Source organism: Pantherophis guttatus, chromosome 4 (assembly GCF_059756535.1).
Source record: "Pantherophis guttatus breed Tessera chromosome 4, ASM5975653v1, whole genome shotgun sequence".
Taxonomy (NCBI): domain Eukaryota; kingdom Metazoa; phylum Chordata; class Lepidosauria; order Squamata; family Colubridae; genus Pantherophis; species Pantherophis guttatus.
In genome coordinates, this window is record NC_142066.1 from 39,429,867 (window position 1) to 39,455,227 (window position 25,361).

At 40.9% G+C, this 25,361-nt stretch overlaps 1 protein-coding gene and 2 long non-coding RNA genes across 4 annotated transcripts in view; 2 read left to right on the forward strand and 1 right to left on the reverse strand.

The window, feature by feature from the left end:
- LOC148114043 (uncharacterized) overlaps positions 1-25,361 on the forward strand; it is an 82,944-nt gene that overhangs the window by 7,623 nt on the left and 49,960 nt on the right. Inside the window, exon 2 of one of the 2 annotated variants that reach the window (XR_015733733.1) lies at positions 5,596-5,723. The exons of the other annotated variant lie outside the window; for it this stretch is intronic. This is a non-coding gene — a long non-coding RNA (uncharacterized LOC148114043). The remainder of the gene's footprint in view (positions 1-5,595; positions 5,724-25,361) is intronic. 2 annotated transcript variants of the gene reach the window in all.
- Positions 1,655-2,708, reverse strand: LOC117668947 (olfactory receptor 5G3-like). The gene has a single exon (XM_034422997.2). It carries the CDS (start codon positions 2,630-2,632, stop codon positions 1,655-1,657), a length of 978 nt encoding a protein of 325 aa, XP_034278888.1. The 5' UTR covers positions 2,633-2,708.
- Positions 19,249-23,723, forward strand: LOC148114044 (uncharacterized). The gene is made up of 2 exons (XR_015733734.1): positions 19,249-19,682; positions 23,206-23,723. It is a non-coding gene; the product is annotated as an uncharacterized LOC148114044 (long non-coding RNA).

Sequence of the window (25,361 nt, forward strand, 5' to 3'; positions counted from 1 at the left end):
CAGGGTTCCGACAGTGAGCCAATGTCATCTGGTGGTGCCCAGGGATAGAGCATTCTCTGTGGGTGCTTCACCCTCTGGAATGAGTTGCCTACTGAGCTCCGGAAGGCTCCTGATTTCCGCTCCTTCCGTTGGGACCTGAAGACTTGGCTGTTCAAGCAAATAGGCTGACTCTGATTCTGGGTTTTATTATTTATTATTTATTAGTTAATTTGGTTTAAAATGGGATTTTGTTGTACATGTTTTTAACTTGTGTTCACCGCCCTGAGTCCTTCTGGAGAAGGGCGGCATATAAATATATGAAATAAATAATAAATAAATAAATAAATATCTTTTTACTTCTTTATTGCTTTTGGTTCTTAATAGTTATTACTCAAGTTTTTAATAGTTCATTAATTTTAGTATCAAATATGGTCTTCCATTTGCTTTAATGGTGGCTTACTCAATTAGTAATCTGATGATTTTGTCCTTTGTCTTATGGATATTCTCAGTGCTCCAGCTATAGGTACACTTGCTATCTCTCACATGCTTGCTGACAATTACCCAATCAAGTCAGTGATTGCTTTTACGGGCTAAGCAGAAGCTATTGCAGAACATGAAGAATATATAATATATAAGGTAGTAAGAATCCAAGGAGTAAGACAATTTGGTATGAGTGAACAAGGAGAGCCAAAGGAAATATAACTACGGTGTTCATTAGGAGAATTTAAGAAGTAGGCCTTAAAGATATACTTCTAATTTGTGATCAGGTGTGTTCCTAACTTGAGTATCTAAGAATGGTCAGTGAGGGGGAGAGTATGTGCTAATCAGCCATCACAAAACAGAATTTAAGCTGGATACACAAGATTTTTCAATCAATACCCTTGTTTGGTGTGTATAATTGGAGATAAATTATGATAAACACAATTCATCCAGGGAATATTTAGTTTCTGAAAATTCTGACATGCTGAAAAGAGAAACAACTACTCTTGATCAATCAACAGGGAGAATTTAAGCTGATTAAAAGGAGTTAGCAGGACATTGATGGAAAGGGACCATGATATCTTGATATTTTTATGATACTTAATATGATATTTTTCATATTAAGAAAAATTGAAACTGAGCAATGGAATGTGGAATTTTAGAGCACATTTTAGAGTTATATTAAAATGTTCTATTCCTATATTATTGGAACAGAGACGTTGTGAATTAAACTTCACAATTATCTCTAAACCAAATATATATGAATTTTACACCTGATTTTTATCTTCAGAATATATATGAGAGAGATACAGGAAAAAACACAAGAAATATGATAAAGAATAAACATGTTCTAGTTGTATAGATTTTTTTCAAAATCCAACTGAGCTATATTTTTTATACATATACAACATCCAGAGTATATAATTGTATGAAAACACTTTGAAAAAACACAGTAATAAACAAGAAACATAAGTTTGTATACAACTTTATACTTCCTAGTATCCATAATAAATATATGCTAAAAGGAATCATACAGTGAAAAGAAAGAATTATAAGAAAGAGGTGGAAGTCAATGTATTTCAATCATGGTATTTATAAGTATTCTCACCATGATTATATTCAGAATCTTCCCCTTTAAATAATTAAATATTTAAATATGTTTTATTGCGATACAACATTAATACTACCTAATGAATTAAGTACCAACTGATAATTTGGGATAACTTTGGCCCAAAATGATCACTTTGCTGAAAAGTTGTCTTAGGGCTTTGTGAACTTTTTTATTTCTTAAAGAGTAAATCAGGGGATTCACCAAAGGTGTCATCACTGTATAAAAAATGGAGAAGATTTTATTGAGAGGTCTCAGAGTGGGAGAGTCTGGCAACACATAGACAATGATTAATGTGCCATAATAGAGGCAAACTACCATGAGATGAGAGGAGCAGGTTGAAAAGGCTTTTTGCCTTCCAGTGTTGGATTTGATTTTGATGATGGTGTCAATAATGCAGATGTAAGAGATGAGAGTCAATAGAAAAGGGGCAATTGTAAAAATAACAGTCATGAAGAAGGCAATGGGTTCAAGAAAATTTCTATTACTGCAGGACAATTTCTCCAGTGGAAGGAAATCACAAAAATAATGGTCTATGACATTGGAGCCACAGAAGGGAAATGGATCCATGAGACCTACCAAAATGCCATTGAATATCAAACTATTTATCCATGTTCCAGCTATAAGCTGGAAACAAAATTTTGTATTCATGATAGAATTGTAGAGCAAAGGTCTACAAATTGCCACAAAGCGATCATAAGACATTGCAGATAAAAGATAGGTTTCTATGGCTGCACAAATCCCAAATAAATGACATTGGGCTAGGCATCCATGTAGAGTTATAGTTCTATCACCAGACAACAAATTGGCCAACAATTTGGGCAAGATGGTGGAACTATAACAAGCATCCAGCCATGATAAATTTGCCAAGAAAAAATACATTGGGATATGAAGATGCTGATTTGCCACAACTAGCAGAAAGATGAGAAGGTTTCCAGTTATTGTCATCAAATAAATTACCAAGAAGAACCAGAAAAGAAGAATCTGCAGCTCCGGAAAAGTCTCCAAACCCAGAAGAATGAATTCTTGAATAGCTGTCTGGTTTTCCTTTTCTTTATCTAGCATTTCCTTAATTCATGAAATGTCTCATCAGATCTAGAATATATTTTTAAGAAGACATGTTTAAAAATAAAATATTGAAAACTTTCTTCTTCTTTCTCTGTCTCTGTATGTCTCTGTATCTGTGTAATAAATACTTATTTCAGGAATTGTGGATAACTAATGTTCACAAGTATTCCACTCATGTATTGTATCTAGGAGAATAATTTTAGTTGGGAGGGATATATGACTAAAAGACAAGTATTACTAGTCAGTTTTTCACACAATTTTGTTTTCTCCATTTCTCTTTTCTATATTTGAAACCATGATTTCTGATGGTTATAGTAAGCCAAATCCAAATTTTTGAAGGAATGAAACTGAAGCACAGCCCTGTTACATAAAAACATTTTCCTCTGGTTAATCCTTAATCAACTTGTTCCACAAATCATATTATTCAAAATGCTCAAAGTATACTACACATAATATATATACTCTATAGATATTCTAGTCAATTTCATCTGATTAAAAATACTTCCACATTTCATTGTTTCTTAAGAGACTTGTTAGAAATAATAGCTATATTATTCACTGAACAGATTCACTGAAAGAGAGAAGTATTCTTATCCTAGTACGCAGTAGCCAGTTGGAGTAGAGATGTTTCCCACAATAAAATGAACCACAAAGGGAAAGTTGCATCATGTATCCCAACGTAAGTTAGAAAGCACACTTTTCAATGTGTAGCAGGAAAGGACAGGTAGGGTCAGTCACCCTGATAGGCCAGGGGCAAATAGAACACATGATGTCATGTACTTCTGTCCTCAAAAGCTGATCAGTGGTTCATGCTGAAGCATGAGCAAGCTGGTTGATTAGATAACTGAAGGGTCTTTATTTTCTATCCATATTGTTATACTTTTTTTTCCTGTATGTTTTTAATAATTTTCAATAAAAATTTAAAAAAATAAAAAAAAAGAATGATAGTAAAAATCTTAGTTGGTTTATGTAAATATGGCCTTTCTATCTACTCTTTGCTTCCTCTACAATGAGAGAATGTGAAAGCCAAGAATTTTCAATATTGCATGGAATAGTCCAACTTTGGAAATATAAGCTCTTTGCTGACTCTATTCCTGCATAAAGGAAAATAGTTTCCCTTTAGATCTTCAGTAATCACTTTGTTCTGCAAATGTTTTTCTTTAACCAGTTTTATAATATTCCAGGGCTAACTATGACTCAGAGAAGTAGAGATATCCCTTCGCAAGTTTCCAAAAGGTTATATTTCCTAAAAAACAAAAATTGTCCTTTAGTTGCCTAGAATGAACAAAAGAGGAAATACTTACTCTGTATCCAAAATTCTTTGGAGGGATGATGCTAGGGCTGGAGAAAGACATTACCAAAATCTACAATTTTTTAAAAATAGGTTGTTGAATAAATCACAGTGGCTGGACCCACACTAAAATCATGATTCCCAGCTATAATCATTGTCTTCTCAAAGCATGATAAACCATAATAAACCCATATTACAGTTTAACACAATTTGGGAAGCCTTAAAATGTCTTTATGCAAAACTGTATCATGAAAGAGGACATTCTCCTCCCAAAATATACATCAATACTGGAGTTGGATTAAAATTTACCTGTTACAAGTAACTGGCATAGTAACAGATGTTCTAGAATTTAGTGGTACTATTTCTTCAAATTATTGGTAAACTTCCAGGCTGGACAAATTTGAATGTCTCCTCTTATGAGACAGAAATGTTTCTTAAATGCTTTTCATAAATATTTAAAATAATTAATCTTGGGAGATTTGCTGCTAATTTGCTCATTTTGATACAAATTAATAGCGAATCCCAAAGGATATCTAGCATTAACAACTTCCCTTTAGATTTCTGTGATGTTTAGAGATTTATAGTTTGTTGATCCATTTGAATATTTCTCAATAAATTCATCCTTAGTGCTTATCTGATGAAAATCCATACACAGAGGCTGGATATAGACTGCTTGTTCTAGAGCAGCCAGAAGGGGATGAAAACCATCAAGATGAGCTCCTAGACCCATGTTGGTTAACCTATGGCACGTGTACCACAGGTGGCACAAAGCACCCTCTTTGTTGGCATGCGTGCTGCAACCCCCTGGCCACCATTTTTTGCCTAGCAAGCCTCCCTGCAGCCTCCTGGGCCTCAAAATGGGCCGTGGGGGGGGCTGCACCTCCCCCATCCCCCACTTTGGCCTAGCAGACTTCCCTGCAGCCTCCTGAGCCCAAAAATGGGTATTGGAGGGTCTGACACACACCCCATGCTCCTCCCACCCTTGCGCATGTGATCCCCCCGCACAAGCACACACAACCCTTCTGCACATGCACACGTGTGTCCCACATGCACTCCACCCCACATGCATCCCAAAAATCAGCTGGCTGGCAGGAGGTGTGCGCGTGTGCTTGTATGGTGGACCTGAGCTGGGCCAATGCAGAGGGCTCTGCATGCCAGTTCTTGCACATGTTCCATAGGTTCACCATCACAGGAATATATCCATATATTTACCATCCACACTCTAGTATCTTGCAATCTCTCTCAGACATTTGTAAAAATCAGTATTTTATTCTACTGGTCATTCATTTTGATCTTTGTGGAAAGGAATATCTTGGACCATAAAATTTTACTTGCCATAAACATAAGAATACATTAATTCCTGGATGATTATGCACCAATTCCACTATTCTATAAGGATAAATTTTAAATAAACTTAGTTTAACTTACTTGGAAAGAAGTCATCTATTTCATCCTGACATCTTAATCAAGAAGGTTTTTTTAAAAAAAAAATTAGATAGACACTATAACTCATATTGTACAATTTTCACTCAAGGCAAGAAAGATCAGTCTGAAACTGAGAATTACCCACTCTAAGGCAGGTGACATGAAGTCACAAGGGTCAGTTTCCTTTATTCAGATAGTAACCTCATGATAACATCACAATAGCCATCATATCTTTTTCTGACAGGCACCAACAGGCAAAGGAGTCAGACTCTCCTCTTCAGATGAGAAACATCAACCGTGGACTATACTTAATTATCACTGAAGTAAATAAGAACAGAAATATGGACTCACACACTTTCCAATCAGGCAAAGGTAGTACGCCTTACCTTCATATTTTTTTCCAATGGAAGGTGGTATATATACAAACTCATCTCTGTCCAGTACAGAATAGTGCATTTGAGAGTGGGAGATGGAAACAAATCCTTTGTGAATCTAAGGAACTACCAGAAGATTTTAGATACATGTTTTAAAATAGATACTATGTCTTTAATCCCGTTGTTATGCAATGAGTTTTCCTGATTCCAGACTGGATTTGGTATTTTTAGTGTCAATATTTTTTACTTAAGCTGGTTTTGATGGCATATTTTGATCCTTTGGCCACTGTAAAGGCATCTGAGATGTTCTCTTATTTGATGGATTGTGGATTAGTTATCCATAACAGAAGGCAAACCTATTACCTATCTCCATTGAAAACTCAAGAATGATTTAAAAGTGGATATTTTAGAGATCCTCTAAAGAATTAGAATCTCTGACTGATTCTAATAGCATCATGTTATTATGCTATCAGTGGATTTGAATTTGTTTGTTTATCACATTTATATGCTGCCCATCTCACTCTCCAAAATGATTCTGTGCAGCTTACAATAAATTGTAACATCCATAAATTGTATTTTGAATGTCTTGGATTCCCAAAGAATGTATTAGTAGATTTATGGAAAACATTAAATATTACAATATGTTAATGTTACACTGAAATATATTCAAAGACTTGACTGTTAGGAAATATGGATGTATCATGCATGGAGGGTATGGCCTAAAAGAATTGTATTGAGACATCCTTGACTTGGGATGGACTACCCAAAAGCTACTTAAGACCCAGTTCCACTGTTCCAATGTCAGATCCTCTTCATGATCATGTGATCACATTTTGGGCACTTGGCAACCAGCTGACATGTGGGGCTTTTAGCAGCACCCCATGGTCTTGTGCCCACAATTTACAATGGGTTTTCCAGAAATGTGCATTCGGAATTTATTAATAGTAAACTAGTGACTATTGACAAGTTTAATAGATAAGTTAGATGAGGCAATGATTAAAATTCATTTATTGGTGAGAAGACAATTATTTTCATGCAGTGGCTGTCTTTTTTCCTTTTAGACAATGGAAATAATTTCAATATGGTCACAAATATGGATATGTAGGTTATGAGAGACAGATGAGCAGAAGTGGCTATCATTACCATCATCTGTACATGCATAAAATAAATACATAATGACCAGAGAATGGTAGAGACATTTTTATTTTATTTTATTTTACTTTTACAAACAATAGAACTCTAGAAAATTTCTAGGCAAAATAAAAAGCTCAAAGAATGCTAAAAGTAACATGTAAATAGGATGTGAAGTTTTTTCAATTATAACTAAAATATTAAGAGGACCCATAGCCATTTTAAGAATTTATATCATATACCATATTTTTCAGGCTATAAGACCAGCGGTGGGTTCTAATTTTTTTTACTACCAGTTCTGTGGGCGTGGCTTATTTTGTGGGCGTGGCTTGTTCTTGCTGGGTAACAGACAGGCCGCTCCTGGAGCAGCCAGGAGAAGGAGAAGCTGCCAGAGAGGAGGTGAGCCACCCCAGGAGGACCGGAGGAGAGCGCAGCTTCTCACTCATGGAGATCTACTGGTGGGGAAGTGGGTGCGGTAAGAAATGTGCGAGCCAGGAAGCGGTTATGCTCCCTGGCCGGAGAGGGTTGCAGAAACCTTTGCTGGAGTGAACGTGCAACCCTCTCTGGCCAGGGAGCATAATATTAGGACAGGGACGGTGGTGCACTTACAAATATATAATTTAAAAACACTATGACATCATTGCTACATAAGGTGCAAAGTTTGGCTGCTAAAAAATGTTAGAGAAAGATGCATATTTCCCAAACCACAAGACAATACTGTTGATGCTTCCCCTGTACATTTGGGGCATATTATCCTTAAAGGGCATATCCCCTTAAAGGGGATTCAGATTCATTCCCTTAAATTATTTTGGTGCAAAGTGTATCTCTAGCTCTCCAGTGTCACCTTTCCAGAATCTCAGAAACAAGGTCAGCTACCCTTCCTCCTATACGTAATCCCATCAGATTTAAAGAGACATGGCTGTTTTAAAACAAAGCACTCTTAATCCTGTAGAGAGAGAAGAAAGGGAATATTTTTGTTCATTTTTCACACAGGTGCAGGGTCTGCTTTTGGGGGGGGGGTCAATCAACAAAATTATGATCCATTGGCTGTTTTAGAAATTGACTGACCAGTTTGTCACTGGACCAAGTAAAAACACTGAGGATTCACACTTGCAATTTCCACACAGGAGATCCACAAGGTTACAGTCAAACAGTCATAAGTGGGAGGAGATGGGTGATGGGGACAATGAGAAGATGAAAAGATTAATAGTAGTGCAGACCTAGTAAATAGTTTGACAATGTTGAGGGAATTATTTGTTTAGCAGAGTGAGGGCATTCAGGAAAAAACTGTTCTTGTATCTAGTTGTTCTGGTGTGCAGTGCTCTATAGCATTGTTTTGAGGGTAGGAGTTGAAACAGTTTATGTCCAGGATGTAAGGAGTCTGCAAATATTTTCATATAAGTCAACAGTAGAATGTTCATTATCTAAATTCCCTTATGCATAATATTTAATCTCTGTCAGCCTCTGCCTTTTCTGCTTTGGCTGCCATGGTAATGGCGGGGGGGGGGAGCCAGGTTGGGGGGAGGGGAAGCGTACAGGAGAGACAGAGAAATGAAAGTGATTCTTAAGCTACTGGGCTGCTTTTGGAGGAACGGTCGTTGCATTCCTGATTGATGATGCTGCCAGACGTGTGCTCCCACCTGACCTTTGGGAGACCCTTGGATTGGATGGTTTACAATGGACAGTGGGAGGGAATGCTTTCTATCTGTAACTTTCATGCTTTTTGGCTTAGATTCTGCTTTCCTTTGGTTGCGATCACTTCATTTTCCAGTAAAAGTACCTGCTTCTAAAATAATGGAGTCTGGGTCATTCTTTCTTGGACTTTGAAGGAAGCACATTAAGCAGAATCTCATTTCTCCAGCCATCCCGGATAACTACCGAGGGGGCTGAACTCAAACTATATCTGATCAAGAGAGTGATGGAGACCAGATGGGAGCTTCTGGTTCTACAATAACTTCACTTCAAGCAGAAAAGGAAGCTGCAGAATGGATGGAAAAAAATCGGCTGAGAGAGGAGGCAGAGGAAGCCAGATGGTCGAGGGGAGTAGGAAGGCTACCGGACCTGGCGAGGACCCCCCATGGAGTAACCAGCTCCAGACCTTGTAAGGGAGAGGCAGTGTGGCTGCAAGAGCAAAAGGAGAGCCTCATGATTGCTCAGGCTATGCAACTCCTCCATGATGCTGAAGAAAGCCAAAAAAACCGTGAGTCTTATGCATTCCTTAGTGGGAAGGGAGGAGACTACCCCAGAGTGGACCCTGAAGAGACTGCTTGTGGGGGAGAGGAAGAGGAAGCTGGGGAAGGAATATCTCAGGTTTCTGGGACCCAAGCGAGGGATGCAGCAGCCCAGGGACCCCCCAGCCTTGCAGGCCCCATCCCGGAGACGCAAAAACCTAAAAATTCCCCCCCATAACCGAAAAGTATGGAGGGAATCCGAAGACCTTGGGCTTTTCCTGATTCAAGTGTGGAACCACATGCAGGACTGGGGGAAGGACTACCTGTCAGATGTGGTGCGAGTGAAATGCGTCACGAATGCCCTAGAGGGAATGGCAGCTGAATGGATGGTGGTCCTCCACAATAACAACTCCACCTTGCTGAGAAACTACAACCTATTCATGGGGGCCCTGAGGAGGCAGTTTGAAGACCACCTAGCTGAGAGGAAGGCGATACTTCGAAAGAAGGGTATCCAGCAGGGCTGGAGATCAGTGGCAGAATACACCCAAGAATTCCACGAGCTGACACCTTTTATGACAGAGTGGTCCGAAGTGGCCCTATTGGAGAGTTTTAAGGATGGGTTGAATGAAGACGTCTACAAAGACTGTAGATCACGGGGGGTCCCCGAAGATTTGCAGAGTTGGTACATAGTAGCTGAGGATGTGGAGATCAATCTGGCCTGAAGCCGACTCCAAGGGGCCCGTACAGGGGACCAGTCATCCTACTACTACCGCAAAGGAGCGCCCAAGATGGTCGGGGGGAGAGCGGAATTCAAACCCAAATCAAAGCCCTTCACATGCTTCAAGTGTGGCAAGGAAGGTCATCGGGCCGCTGAGTGTTTCTCCAAGCCAGTGCCCAAATCTACTGGCTCGGCACCAAAGAAGGCTGACAAAACGCCCGCAAAAACCCGTGAAGCTGCCCTGAAAGAGGAAGTCGTTGAGTTCACTCCCCGAAACCAGGGTGAGTTGGGAACTTCGACCACCACAGACAACAGCGAGACGGACTCCGACTCCGATGATCTGGTGAGTCACACTGAGGGCCCCATGCTCATTCTTGTTGAAATAAGGGTGCCGCCCACAGGAGCACATGCGCAGCTGCTAGCCCTATTAGACTCTGGGTGCACCAGGTGCATAATCAGCCCAAAAGTGGTGGATAAAATGGGTCTGAGACTAAAAACGTTGAAAAGGCCCATTGCATTCTGTCATCTGGATGGATCAATGGGGGGGAGGCAACCAGTTTTGTGACTGAACCCATTGAAATGTAATTGGGGGACCATGTAGAGACTCTCAGTTTTATTGTGGCCCCTAGCATGGAATGACCCCTCATACTTGGATTGCCCTGGCTCCGTAGATGGAACCCGTGTGTTAACTGGAAAACGGGGGTTTTGCGCATCCGCACCAGAAAACCTGGACTAGAAAGGGAAGAACCCCCCCCCAAGGATGGAGTAGAACATGAAGGGGTGGAGGTGGCAATGGGTCATATTGAAGGGGAGGAGAAGATTTCAAAGGAGTATTGGGATCTCCGAGAAGTTTTTAGTGAAAGAGCTTCAGACGTGCTGCCCCCTCACAGAGCTACAGATTGTACAATTGAAATACTCCCTGGGGTAAAGCTCCCTAAGCCAAAAATCTACCCCATGACCCCTCGAGAACTGGGGGAGTTACAAAAGTTCATTGACAAAAACCTAGAACGGGGGTTTATCCAACCAGCCAGACCAAGGGTGGTGGCACCGGTGATGTTTCAGGAAAAGAAAGATGGCTCCTTTCATCTGGTAGTTGATTATAGGAACCTGAACACCATTTGCATGGAAAATGTCTACCCCCTGCCACTCATGAAGGACATGCTAACCCACCTAGGAAAAGGGAAGATCTTCACCAAACTCGACTTACAAGAGGCTTACTACAGAGTGCGAATTAAGGAAGGGGATGAATGGAAAACAGCATTTAACTGCCCATTGGGATGTTTCCAGTTTCGAGTGCTCCCTTTTGGACTACAAGGAGCCCCTGCTGTGTTCATGCAATTGATCAATGAGCACTTGTAAAAAGGGGTGTTCGTCTACTTAGACAACATTCTTATCTACTCTGAAAACATGGACAACCATGTGAAATTGGTACGAACTGTCCTGAAAAAACTCAGGGCTGCTGAACTGTATGCCAATCTCTCCAAGTGCAAATTCCACCAAAGCAAAATTGACTATCTTGGATATTGCATATTGAGTGAAGGAATAGAGATGAATCCTGGAAAAGTCCAGGTTGTATTGGAATGGGCCATGCCCTGCACCCGCAAACAACTACAGAGCTTCTTGGGATTTGCTAACTTCTATAGACAATTCATCCCCTCGTTCGCAAAAATTGTGCTACCAATAACAAATCTCCTGAAAACAAAAGGTGAAGCAAAACCAAAGCCCTCCCAGGCCTTGAGTGGACTGTCAGGCAGCATTCAAAAAGTTAAAACGGTTGTTTGCCGCTGAACCAGTCGTCAAACATCCAGACATGGAAGAACCTTTTGTAGTACAGGCTGATGCGAGTGACGTGGGAGTAGGAGCAGTACTCCTGCAAAAGAATGCAGAAGGGAAAATACAACCAAGGTTGACTCAGCCTTCCATCCTTTCTAAGGTAGGTAAATTGAGGACCCGGTTTGTGGGGGCAATAAGCTGACTTTGTAAAAATATACAAAAGTATGAAGGCTATTGCTTAACGCATTGTAAGCCGCCCTGAGTCTCCGGAGAAGGGCGGCATATAAATCAATTTTTTAAAAAAAATAGGGCGTAGGGAGGGTTCTGTGTGCCCCCCCCCCCATAGCTCATTTTTACTCCTAGGAGGCCTCCCTGAAGCCTCCTGGAGCAAAAATCCTAGGCCCAAAATGGGGCATGGGGGAGCAGGACGCCTTCATGCAGCCCATTTTTGCTCCTAGGGAGATGCAAGAGGCCGTGTGCTGCCAGTCACATACCCTGAACACACCCACCATTGCCATGCCCACCGAGGCGGTCATTAGGGCAGAGAACCAGTTGCTAAATTAGTTGAATCCCACCACTAGTCATACTCTTGCGTTTCAAGGACAAAAAAAAAATAAAAACAATTACAGAGTTTCCAAAATTGTTGGCTGGGGCAGGAAAACCTGAGTTTGAAAATCTAACATTGTTTTGAAACTAGCCTTATTCTGATATGGGTTAGATTTAGACATTCTTGAAATCATGGAAGAAATTTCCCAGTCCACTTATCAAAGATGGATAACTTTCCTTGCTTTCTAAAAAAGTAAAAGGCCAATGCATTCATTGAAGCCCCCATATATGTCATCTTAAGACCTCTGACTGTGAGTTCTTTAGGAATATATCAAGAAAAAATAGTTTAATTAGCTTAACAGTAATTAGGTTAATAACAATGTATAACTTATTAGATACATTTAAGTGTGAGAAAACAGGAATGAGGGAGAAAAATTATGCCATAACATAATGCCATTTTTAGAATTAGAGATTCACGAAGGCTGAATTCACATATCATGATAAACCTCAAAACCAAGGGTGATCTGAGTGAACTCTTTCATAAGGAGCATCTGCAGGCAGGGTATTGCCATCCTGACTGTAACATTCCTCAGGAATGAGGGAGAAAAATTATGCCATGTAACAAGCATTGATTTATTGGTCCCAATTGTCTTTCTGTGTTCTTCAGAAACAATTGCCATTTTTATCTCCCCCCCACCTTTTTTTTTTTTTTTTTTTGCATTGAGTGTTTTCACATGATTGTTGGACATATTCTCAGCAGGTTTGCTTGACTTACTTGTCCCTGTTTAGTTTTAAGGAATTAAATAACATTAACTCCAGTGGAGCTTTTTTCTAATGAAACTCTGGACAATACTAATTTGATAGTGATATTAGTTTAATAGCAATAGTCTGTTTCATGTCAAGCATCGTTCCAAGATAATAATGCCCAAGTAAATGTTTCCAATGCCCAGGTAGATCCCTTCTTCTAGGTAGCACCACTTATTTCCTTGGAGCCCTTTTGCTATGAACAAATCCTGCCTAAATGGATTTTTCTCTTTCAGACAGCCCCAGTTTTATTAGATACAATTTTTTTTCAATCTTTAGATCAGTGTATACATAGATTTGTATGGCAGAACAAAAAACCAAGGATTAAATTGAAAATGCTTCAAGAATCCCCTTCCAGGGGAGGATTTGGCCTACCTAAATGGGAGCTTTATCATCAAGCAGCTATCTTAAATTGGATCAGAGACTGGATTGCTTTGAGGATGAGGAGAATCCTTAGCTTGGAAGGCCACAATTTGCAACAGGGGTGGCATTATTATCTGAGTCAGGAAAGGCCCAAAAAACATAAATATTTTATGGACCATTTTATTCGAAAGGTTTTGATGATCATATGGGATCGAATAAGAAATAAATATTACCTGATGACTTCGATTTGGCTTTCCCCTTTAGAGGCGATGATACACCTGACTCTTTACAAGAGAAATAAACCATTAATTTACCAAGTTCTGTTGGATCCTTCAGGCAAAGTAAAATCTCGAAATACACTGGTGGAATTAGGCTATGAGCTAGATTGGTGGTCATACAATCAGATCCAATCTAGGACAGCTCAGGATAAAAACAAAGGAGGAATCTATAATTCCCTACAGGAACTTGATAAGATCTTGTTGGGGAAAGATGAGAAGGTATTATCCAAACTGTATCAATTCCTCTTAATGGATTGGATTGGAGATGAGGTCATCAAGGACTCAATGATTGCCTGGGGGAGAAATTTGGGATACTCGATTGAACTTGAAAAATGGGAAGAAATTTGGGGGGAAACCTTAAAATTAACAATGTCGGTTTCCTATAAGGAAATATATACAAAATGCTGTATAGATGGCACCTGCCCCCGGCTAGATTATCGAAGATGCTCCCAGGAACCTCTCCGGTTTGTTGGAAATGCAATGCTGCTATGGGAACTTATTTTCATAGTTGGTGGACCTGTCCCCGAGCAAAAGAATATTGGGCTAGAATTCAAAAGTGGATTTTAGAAATCATAGAATGTAGAATAGATTTGAACCCGGAAACGTTTTTACTAGGCATGAAACCAGAGAACTTAAACAAATCTAATTGGTATCTCGCTCTCCACATCATCGTTGCAGCCAAGATCTCGTTCGCGCAAGAATGGAAATCCAAAAATATCCCATTGGAGACTACATTAATTGCTAAGATCATGGACTGTGCAGAAGCAGACAAGCTTACTGGACTTTTGCGAGATAGGGGCGTTGGTCCTACCTGATACGCCCCTTCTCGTTGAGTGGAGACAGCAGCCAGATGTGGGTTGTGCTCATTGGTCAAATGTGGACTGAGCCTGTCAATTCATTCTTAAATCCCGCCCCTATTCCTAGGGGATTCCAGCTTTGGCGAAGGAGGAAGACAGACTCTGAGTGTGGAAAGTAGAAATATAAACAACCTGTGAAAGAAATTTAAACTTTTTAGTGACCAGACTGATAAAGGGTGGGACTGGCTGCTGTCTCCACTCAACGAGAAGGGGCGTATCAGGTAGGACCAATGCCCCTTTCTCCCTTGAGAGTGGAGACAGCAGCCAGATGTGGGACATACCAAAGTTCACTGTCCCAGCTCACGGGAGGGAACAGTCTGGGCAGAATACTCCTCCCTGACCTCAACACCTTGTAATACTCTTCTCCCAAAGTCAGCCTCTGCGGAGGCAAATTTATCTAATTTATAGTGTCTTACAAATGGAGAAGGAGAGGTCCAAGTAGCTGCTCTGCAGATCTCAATCAATGAAGCTTTAGAAGCCCAAGCAGCTGTAGTTGCAGCACTTCTGGTGGAATGAGCTGTCACATTAGTAGGAGGATGCAAAGATCAAAGTTGAAATAGGAGAGGATGGATGCTCCATTCTCCGTGATCTATCTTTTGGCGGCTCAGCCAGTCCCCCGTCACGATTGCATCTCCCGATATATGGTCCACCTTTAACAAGGCTAGATGTTGCTCTGCCCAAAGTCCCAGTTGTTTGGCCTCCTGCATCAGAGACCTGGACCTGGTGCCACCCTGGCAATTTATGTGGGCCTTGGCTGAGGTGTTGTCGGTGAGCACCAGTTCATGTGTGCTGGCCCCCAGCTGACGAAAAAGAAACCGAAGTGCAAGGGAATTCGCACGAAGCTCCAGCCAATTGATACTGTGAGCAGCGTCCATGGTAAACCATGTGGCCTGAGCGACTTGCACCCCGCAGTGAGCCCCTCAACCGAAATTGCTGGTATTGGTGGTCACTATCACCCATTGAGACTCCAGGAACAGGCAGCCTTTGGAAATTGCAGGGGATCGCCACCAGCGAAGGGACGTGAGCACTTCCCTCGGAACTGCAATTCTGGCCAAAGAGGAAACCCCTGCCCCCATTCTATAAAGGCAAAAGAAACCATTGAAGGTCTCTAAGGTGTAACCTGGCCCAGGAAACAATAGAAATGACCGAGACCATCTTGCCCAACAGTCTTGAGAGTAGCAAGGGGAATGCCCTTCTATCTTTTATGACCCTGGCCACAAGAGATCTCAACCCGGGTTGCAATCCAGGTAGAGGAAAAACTTACCTTCAACTAAATCAATTATAGTTCCTAAATGAAGAATTCTAGTCATCTAGGAACCATAATTCTAGAATCATAGTTCCCAAATGAAGAATTCTAGTCGAGAGTTTCAGATGGCTTTCTCTATGTTAACAGAGAAGCTGTGCAAGGACAGTGTCTGAATGGTAAATTGGAGATCTGAAATGTCCTGCTGAGGGGTTAAACAGAAGAGACTTAAACAGAGCCTGGGGAAATAGGCTCATGAATGCATGTTGATCCGGAGGTAAGCCCTCAACCTCTGACAACTCTGGTTCCTGAGGCTCCATCTCTTCCGATACAGAGTGTCTACTGACATAGGAGACGGATGGAGAATCTGAGCCCGCAAGCGAGAGGGCATCTTCCATATCGACTCTGTCCAGCGAAGCCGAATAGTCCGAATCGACCGAAAACACTGTAATTGGTCTGGCAGTCGAGAAAGTATGAGTCGACAGGGATCGTTGCCCCATTGCTGCAATCATACATTGAATGTCCTCTGGATGTAAAGGGGTAGAATCATGGTCTCAGGCTGGGTCGGCCTCTGTAGAGGCTTGAACCAGAGCAGAAGATACAGGTGGATGAACCACCAACCCAGCTGGAGTGTTAGACTCCACAGCAGGGCTGGATTTTCCTATAGGCTAACTAGGCTTCAGCCTAGGGCCTCAAGATCAAGAGGGGCCTACATTCAAATTGTTAGCAAAATTAAAATTACCCTTTCACTATAGGTGAAAGGGCTTCATAAGTGGAATAGCCTAGGACCTCTTTTCATCTAAATCCGGCCCTGCTCCACAGCATTGATACCCCACAGGCGGGGGAGATCCCAATAAGTCAGCTGACTCAACTGACACCAGGAAGTCTTGTAGCAACATCTGATCTGGGGTCGGAGAGAGGTCACGTCTACGTTCCCCTGGAGAAACCCTGGCTGTTGTAGATGATGTAGGACCACTGTCCTTGGCCTTGACTACAGGCTTCCATAGAAGCTTTTCCTTGCGTCTAGCAGAAAACTTAGCCTGAGGTTTAATGGATACTCCATCCCCTTGCGCATGCTTGGCATCTTACACTTGGAAGCAACTGACTGCTCCCTTACTGTGACCTGGTGGCCATGTTTTGACTTGTCCAGAGCCTTAGGCATGATAGGCCATATAACACCCAAGAAGTGGAAAATAGACTCCATGTTAAGCAAGGCAGTCCTGTATCAGGGGAATGTCAAATTCTAGATGCATTCTGTGATAAATATGCGAGGCAGCAACAGAGAAAAGAGAAGGCAATTAACCCCAAGCCTGTAAGGTGAAGCAATGTCTGCCAACAGGGCTGAAGGCAAGGTTAGGCCAGGGTAGCAGGCACAGCCAGAAAGACTGGAGGACTGAGAGAAGCTCAATGTGTCGCCTCACCCCTAAACATAATGGCGGCCAGAACTGCCAACTCAGGGATCACAAAGCTTCATTACTAAGCAGATCAGCAATGTCAAACAGCTGAGATGCGGACCGGTAAGAGAAGTCAAAGAGTCGAGCAGGTATAAATTAGGGCGATTTTACAAATCACCAAGCCCTTGTGATGTGACCACAAGTGGTAAACCACAGGGAGCGCGAAAACTCCACTTCGAAGCCGGCGGCAAGGTTAATCAGCTGAGAAGCGGTTAATAGTGACAGCGGGCAGAGCACTGTTCATTTCCGCAGGAGAGAATCAGAGCCTGGAGGAAAAGAACCGACAAGCGATGATAGTCAGGGAGCACAAAGACTCCACTCAGAACCCGGCAGCTAGTCTCAAACAGCTGAGAAGTGGCTCTATTGAGTCTGCTGGAGAAAAGCTGTGCCTGAGTGAAAGGCCGACAAGCGGCGAGAGGCAGGGAGTGCGAAAAACTCCACTAACAGTTATGCGGCTGGCAGTGACAAAAATGGCTGCCCAAAGACCGTGGGGAGTGCAAGACTCCGCAAAGAGAAGTCGCTGTCTAAAATGCAGGGCTCCACTGGCAAAGCCGGTGATTTTGAGCCACCCACAGGAGCAGAAAGCTCCACCAACATACAGAAACTTACCAGTTCGATGAAAGGATGTCCAGCAAACAAAAGAATAGCCAAGAACGACATCCAAGGTCAAATCCAAAGAATCAGGTATGAAAGAAAACAGTCTAACTCTGAAAACTGTCAGAGCTAGCTATCCACAAACTGTGCCACCGTAAGAGTGGGAGTGCTAGACTCCACATTATTGTTACTCCGAACAGGAGGAGGAGATCCCCATAAATCAGATGGCTCAACTAATAGTGGGAAATCTTATATTGACATGTGATCCGGGGTCAGAGAGGAGGCATGTCTACATTCTCCTGGAGACCCAACCATTATAGCCAATGGGGCAGAACCAGTGTCTTTGTCTTTGCCAATAGTTTTTCTTAGTAGCTTCTCCTTACGCTTAGGAGGAGCCTCAGAACAAGGCTTAATTGCTACTCCTTCCCCTTGTGTATGCTTGGAAGCTTCCATCTTAGAATCCACTGACTGCTCTCGCACTGTGGCACTAATTTTGACTTGGCCAGAGCCCTAGGCATGACTGGCCTTAATTAATCAATCGGGTTGAAAGGACCCCCTAAAATTTTATCAGCCCTGTAATAGGGCAACGTAAATTTAAAAGTAGTTTAAATTAATATAAATGTGTTATAGATGTAAATTATATCTCCAACACCATTTCCAGTAGCCAGATGTGGCAGTTTTAGTTTATAAGGGCAGAATATGCTTATAGCCAGTACAGAACCAAGGATTGGAGGCTTGATAGAAAAAAACTGTGCCCTTGCCCTTAAACAAAATGGCGTCCGAGCAGTCACCTAAGAACTCGAGCTGGCGTAACTGTCAAAAACTGAAGCACTGCTCAGTCTCAAATGAAGGCAGATCTGTCTTAAACAGTCTAATTTGGCCAAATAATCAAAGCACTGATAAACGGAGATAGCCACAGAAAGTCAAGCCTTGTAGTCGAAAATGTTAATTAGCCTCAATCAGCTGTGAGGCAGTTTAAAATAGCAGGTAAAAACTCTGCGCTTTCTTAAAACTGCCGACAAGCGGCAAGAATCAGGGAGCGAGATAACTCCTCAAATGCAAAAGTTTATGGCTATAGTGAAATAGCATCATCCATATTAAATGTATCTGGAGAATCAGAAGTCTTTGAATGCTCGAAAAAAAAAACCCAGAAATCTGCCTGTTAGCAGGGTAAATATGTTCCGACAAGGATTGTTGTACTGCCATATTAATCATATGTTGAATGTCCTCTGTGCGCCAATTGATTTGCGCTTGATCTCGAGCCTGGTCCACTTCATTAGAAGTTTGGATAGGAACAGAGGATGTAGGTGCATTAAGCATTGAGAACGTGGGAGCGCTAGACTCCTCAGTAGTGGTTGTACCCATAACGGGATTAGAACCCCAAACTTCAGATGATTGAACTGACATCTGGTAACCTCTTAAAGATTCTGATGTATTAGATGTTTCCTGTATAGGTTCATCAGAAGACCTTCTGATTTAAGAAACCTTAGAGTCAGTATAATTATTTCTTTTACGTGACTTTTTAACAGTCTTGTCCTGACTGATGACAGCACTGGGGGTCACCAAAGAATGTTTTGCAGTTGTGCGCATAGGAAGTACACATTCCTTTTGTTTCTGATTATGATCCTCCCTAAATGAAGCCTGTGATTGCTCTCTTACTGTGGCCTTTCGGCCATGTTTGGATTTTGAGATAGCTTTAGGCATAATAATAGATTGGGAATCAGACCAAATCTATAATCAGTAAGATGTAAGTTATTTAAAATATTTATTATTTTTCAATAGTTTGAAAGGATAGATAAAGGCTAATATGTTTAATGTTCTCAGGTAAATGTAAAATTCTAGCTGCGCCAGTAATCAAAATGGCGTTTCAGCACTCAACTGGCACAGCCTGATAGGCTGGAGGCTCTCAGGAATGGAACTTGAGTTATTGCCGGTATTCAAATGGCAACCGGCTCAACTGTCAATGTGAGCGCGAGGCTCAACTGTAAGGCAGAGATAAAATTCCAACAGTTAAAAGTCGTTAAGGTAACTATAAGTACCTATGTAGAATAATTATTAAATGAGGCTTTAATTGCTCTTGGGAGCGTAAATTGATATTGGGAACGTGATTCTCCTCTTTCGTCTAGATTTGAAGCCGCAACTCAGCTCTAAGCAGCTGAAATCAATTTATGTTAGAAGAGGTTTTTAGATGATCTTGGGAGCGTGAGACTCCTCTTTTTGGCTAAATTTTTAGCCACAATTCAACGCTAAACAGCTGAAATCAGTTAAAGTCAGCAGCAGCAAAGGAAGGCTGTTTTTAAAAGCGTCAAAGCCAACTTTGATGTAAAGATTGCAGCAACAATCTGTAAAGCTGTGACTTTATTCAGTGGCCGACAAGCGGTTAGCATGAGGGAGTGTGAAACTCCACTTTAATGATCAGCTTGATTTGTCACGTTTTAAATAGCTTCTGCTGATAAAGGCGAAATTAAAACCCCCGCCTCCTTAAGGGAGCGGAATGCTCCAAGGAAATGATTAACTGACCAGTTTCAACGATGTTTTCTTTGATGCTGAAAGTAGAAAACGTCCTCAGATGTCCTAAGAATCTTCTGAGGTATAGGTGAATTAATTTAAAATGTTCAGTAGACAAAACTGAAGAAATTACTTAGAAAAAAACCACTCTAACGCTGAAAAGCAGATAGAGCACACTTTCCACACAACTGTCCAGTCTGACGACTGAGCAAAAAAGCTGGAATCCCCTAGGAATAGGGGCGGGATTTAAGAATGAATTGACAGGCTCAGTCCACATTTGACCAATGAGCACAACCCACATCTGGCTGCTGTCTCCACTCTCAAGGGAGAAAGACAAGAATCGGGGTTATATAGGAGCTGAGACAGATGGTATGCTTGGCTGCAAAAAAAGAATTCTTAAAAAGAATGAAAATATTAATCTTAATATGAATGTGGGTAAATATTTATAGGAGCATTGCATGACAGTTGAGAATTTTCTCTCCTGGATAAACTTTTCTTTCTTTTGATGAGTTGGCTTAATGGAGGTTTGTACTTTCTCCAGGCGAAAATTGATACTTTAAAACTCTCTATGTATTATATTACTCTCTGCAATTCTATCCATATTGTTATACTTTTTTTTCTGTATTTTTTAATAATTTTCAATAAAATTTAAAAAAAACAAAACAAAACAAATGAATATAATTTCAATAATACTGAACTGGTATGTGTAGAATTAAAGTCTAAGAACAGTTTTGAAGACTTACTTCTTAGCAAACTCAAAGTTTAACTGGTTTTTCAGTGATATCAATAAGGCAGAAAGATCAGCCTAGTGCAAATCACTATTTTGGATTCAGTACAATATGGCCTGCTTACAGCCTTTGATCAGAATGATTAAAGCTTAAAATAAATGCACCTCTTCCAACAGAAGGCTTATTTTCTGAAGGGATGGGTGATAGAGAAGAAATTATAGCCTCAAGAAGAAGGTGCTGATGGAAATATGCAAGAACCATTGCTTTGGAGGATGATTTTTTTTTTAAAGATTAGAGTATGTTCGTGTGATGTTGTTTCAAGATCTGGTGTATCTACAAGGACTGACAAAAATCTTAATTTACAATATAATCTTCTAATGGCCTAACAGTAATTAACTTATTTTGGATTCTTGCTGCAATCTAAAGTAGCTAGAAAAGAGAGCCAAATCTGTATAGTACATGGGGAGTATTTGGGGTGGAGACACAGCACTTAACCTGTGAATCTCTTTTTACACAAACTACATTGTAACTGACACCTTGGATGGTCAAACTTGAGTTGATTATATCATGGTAATAATGGATAGCTGTGGCAGTGAAGGAACAGTGTCCATTCATTTTTATGCCATTGATTGCCAATTTATAGCTATGGTTGGGTGGAACTTCAATTCTCTCAGAATATAGGTGACCAATTAGATGCATTTATAACTATTATTCCAGTTGAAGGTTATTTCTGATCGAATGTACCACAATCCTCCAAGGTTGCCAGGTATCCCTTCCATATTATTAAGCTTGTCTCCAAAGAGATGGACATGCTAATATTCCAGGAATGTTCAAAGGTCACCATTCAGAATAAGAAGATGGTCTTTTTCACTGCCCTATACTCTTTGTTGCTGAGTTTGCTGGAGGCCCATGCCATATCTGATGCATTGTAGGATTCCTGGTTTAGCATCATTGTAGATATTCTGAGAGAGAGAGAGAGAGAGAGGGAGGGAGGGAGGGAGAGAAGGAGGGAGGGAGGGGAGAGAGAGAGAGAGAAAGAGAAAGAGAAAGAGAGAGACTTTATTAATAGTCAGAATATTATAGCTTAATTAATGGTAGGGGTACCATATCTTTTAAACAAGTGCATCTCAGCATTGTGACTGAGGAAGAAGGTTTATGAATGAGAAAGAAGGCTTGATTTTCATTGTTTAGTTTAGTTTATTGTCATTGCACATCGTACAACAAAATTAAATGCCATTTTCAAGATACATTATAAGTATAAAAATAAAAACACAAACACACATCCTTCACATTCTATATAATTGAAATTGAAAACCCAATATTGCATTAATATTGCACTATACCATAGAATTCAATATAGTTACTGCCCTGGGATAGAAGCTTGTCCATGTTTTTCTTATCCTGTACCATCTGCCAGATGGTAATAGTTCAAAAAATAAGGGTGCCCATTTTGAGATGGATCTATAAGGATGTTTTGAACTTCCTTAAGGCAGCAGGAGCTATAAAACTCTTCCAAAAAGGGGAGAGGGCAACCAATGATCCTCTGAGCAATGACATTAACCCTCTGGACTGCTGTCCTAACTGCCACTGTGCAATTGGCAAACCATGCACAGGTGCAGTAAGTTAAAATACTCTCTATGGTGCAGTGGTAGAAGGTCACCAGCAGTTTTTCATTCAGTTGTTGTTTCCTGAGAAGTCTCAGGTAGTATAATCTATTCTGGGCCCTTTTACCAATGCTGCAATGTGAGTGCCCCAGGTTAGGTCCTCTTTTATGATAACACCCAGAAACCTAAAACTGGCACTTGCTCCACTCGGTCTCCATTGATAAGCAAGGGCTGGATATCTGATCTCTTCCTTCTATAGTCCACTATAAGATCCTTGGTCTTATTTGTGTTAAGGACCAAGTTATGGTCTCCATACCATTAAAACAACCGTTCCACCTCATCCTGATAGGCAGACTCAGGGGACTCATCCCCCCTGGAGATGAGTCCCACCACTGTTGTATCATCTGTAAATTTAGTAATAGTATTACTAGTGTGAGTGGAAATGCAATCATGCACATAAAAAGTATAGAACAAGGGACTCAACACACAACCCTCTGGTGTACCAGTGTTAAGAATGAGGGCTGAAGAGATATGATTACCTAATCTGACCCTCTGAGATTAGCCAGACAGGAAATCCTTATCAAATGTATGCAGAAGACCAGAAATGATGTGCCGGCAGACCAATTTCTCAAAGCACTTCATGATGATAGGCGTGAGTGCCACTGGTCTGTAATTGTTGACGTTATTGATATGGAACTTCTTTGGCAGAGGAACAACGGTGGAAACCTTCAAACAAGATGGAATAGTGGACTGGGATAAAGACCAATGGAAGATTCTGGAAAAGACTCCAGCCAACTGACCAGCACAGTCTTTAAGCGCTCAGCCAGAGATACCATCAGGACCAGCAGCCTTTTTAAGGTCCACAGCCTTCAGAATGCTCCTCACCTCCTCTTCCTCCACAATGGTGTGGGGGCTACAATGGGCTGCTGGCTGTATGTTAGCTGTCTCTGATGTCTCCACTTCAAAGCGAGCAAAGAAATGATTCAGCTCTTCTGCCAATGAAGCATCTCCCTCAGCAGGGATGACATTGCTTGGTTGATGGTTGTCCACCATCCCTTTCTATTTTTCTATACAAACTAGGATGTTATCATCCAAATTTTGAATATAGAGGATATAATTGATCTTGGCTATAGTTCCTATAATGGGTCAGTAATACGTTGTTGTTGTTGTTGTTGTTGTTTTTCTTTTTTGGCAATCCTTATCAAATAAATGTTTTTACACATGTTGATTACTTTGTGCTTCTTTGGTTTGAGGTTAAACAATAATCTGTTTGCAGGACTAGATCAAAAACGTGTCATGTTTAAGTGTAGTTTAACTGTGTGGATATGAAACTATCTCAACTTATGTCTGTTTAGATGAATAGTGTTCAGAAGCTCTTCAAAGGCCAAGCTTACCTTGGCTGTGTGGCTTGAGCATAGAGATGCCTCTGGATTCATTATGCAAGACACATAATGAAAAGCTATACTATCTCAGAATCTTAATCTGGATTAAAGTTACTGTGCCTAAAATTTCTTTTCGGGGAAAAAATATCAAATGTAGCAAATTCATCTTTTTGAGCAGTTCATCCCTCCCTGACCTTGCTACTTTTCTCAATCTCATTCCTAATCCATATTTTTGAGAGTGTCTCCCTTTCTGCTTGCATTACTTTCCTTCCTTATCTATCTAGATACAGCTTTAACTCTTGCAACACATCCATGGCAGCTTTTCTGTTAACTTCTGTATTTGTGGAGAGCATTTAAGGAAGCTTTGTAAACCAATCCAGGAAATGCAAAAGAATGTGCTCCAGTTTGCTGCTGAGAATATCTATTACAAAAATTCAGAAGTTGAGAAATGATCAGAAATGATCAGGAGCAGCCCAGCCATTCAAAGCAAAAAAAGATAACAAAACCAATATATTGGCATAACACTGGGAAAAATCGACATTCAGATTGATTTATCAATCACTAGCCTAAACATATTCTATAAAATCTTCTGAAGTCAGATATGCTTTCCTTCTGCTATACCAGGGGTGTCAAACTCAAGATCCACAGGTTGGATCTGGCCTGTGGGGTGCTTAGATCTGGCCAACAGGGCTGCCCTGGAAAAAGAAAAGGACTGGCTCATGGTGCCTCTGCCAGTGAAAATGGAGCTAAGGAGGGCTGTGCGTGGTTCCCCTAAGCTCCATTTTTGCTGGCAGAGGGCTGAGGAGGCTATCCAGGTGGAAAATGGGTCCCGTGGCCCCCCTGAGCTGAGCTCCATTTTTACTGTCTCACCTACTTCTGCTTGAGACAATGGATCTCCCACATCCCACCCAGGCCACCAAAGGTGCACCCGACATGAGTGATGTCAAGCTGGCCATGCTTACTCAACCATGCCCACCCGGCCCCCTGAGGTCAAACACAACCCTGCTGCAGCACTCAATGAAATATAGCACCCTGTGCTATATTTTCCAGTGTTGAATGCCACGATCAACAAAACTACATTAAAAAAAAACATTTTTACCAGTTTTTTTTAAACATTACATAGAAAATCAATTTAAGAATATCTTAACATTTAAGCCAACAATATTCTGAAGATAAGAATTTTGAACCAATCATAAATTGGCAGAAAATTCATGGATTCCTTCCTAAGTTTGATGGGACAGAAGAAGGTTCCTAGAAGCTGCAAAAAATGATACAACAAATATGTGGAGTTTAGAAGCTAGCCACATTTAACAATTAAATAATGTCTCAGTAATGCAAAGCTTCGTAGCTTCTATCAATCTAGACTTTTAGCGCAATAGTAAGTTTGCAAAATATAAGGTGACAGATGGCATATATCATAACTTTGACTGGAAAAATATCATCCCTGGAATCGTAAACATCCCACATTTTCTTGATTTTTCG

Excerpts from the sequence above, each read along its gene's own strand:
- LOC117668947 (XM_034422997.2), bottom strand. The coding sequence starts at position 2,632 with ATGCTAGATAAAGAAAAGGAAAACCAGACAGCTATTCAAGAATTCATT.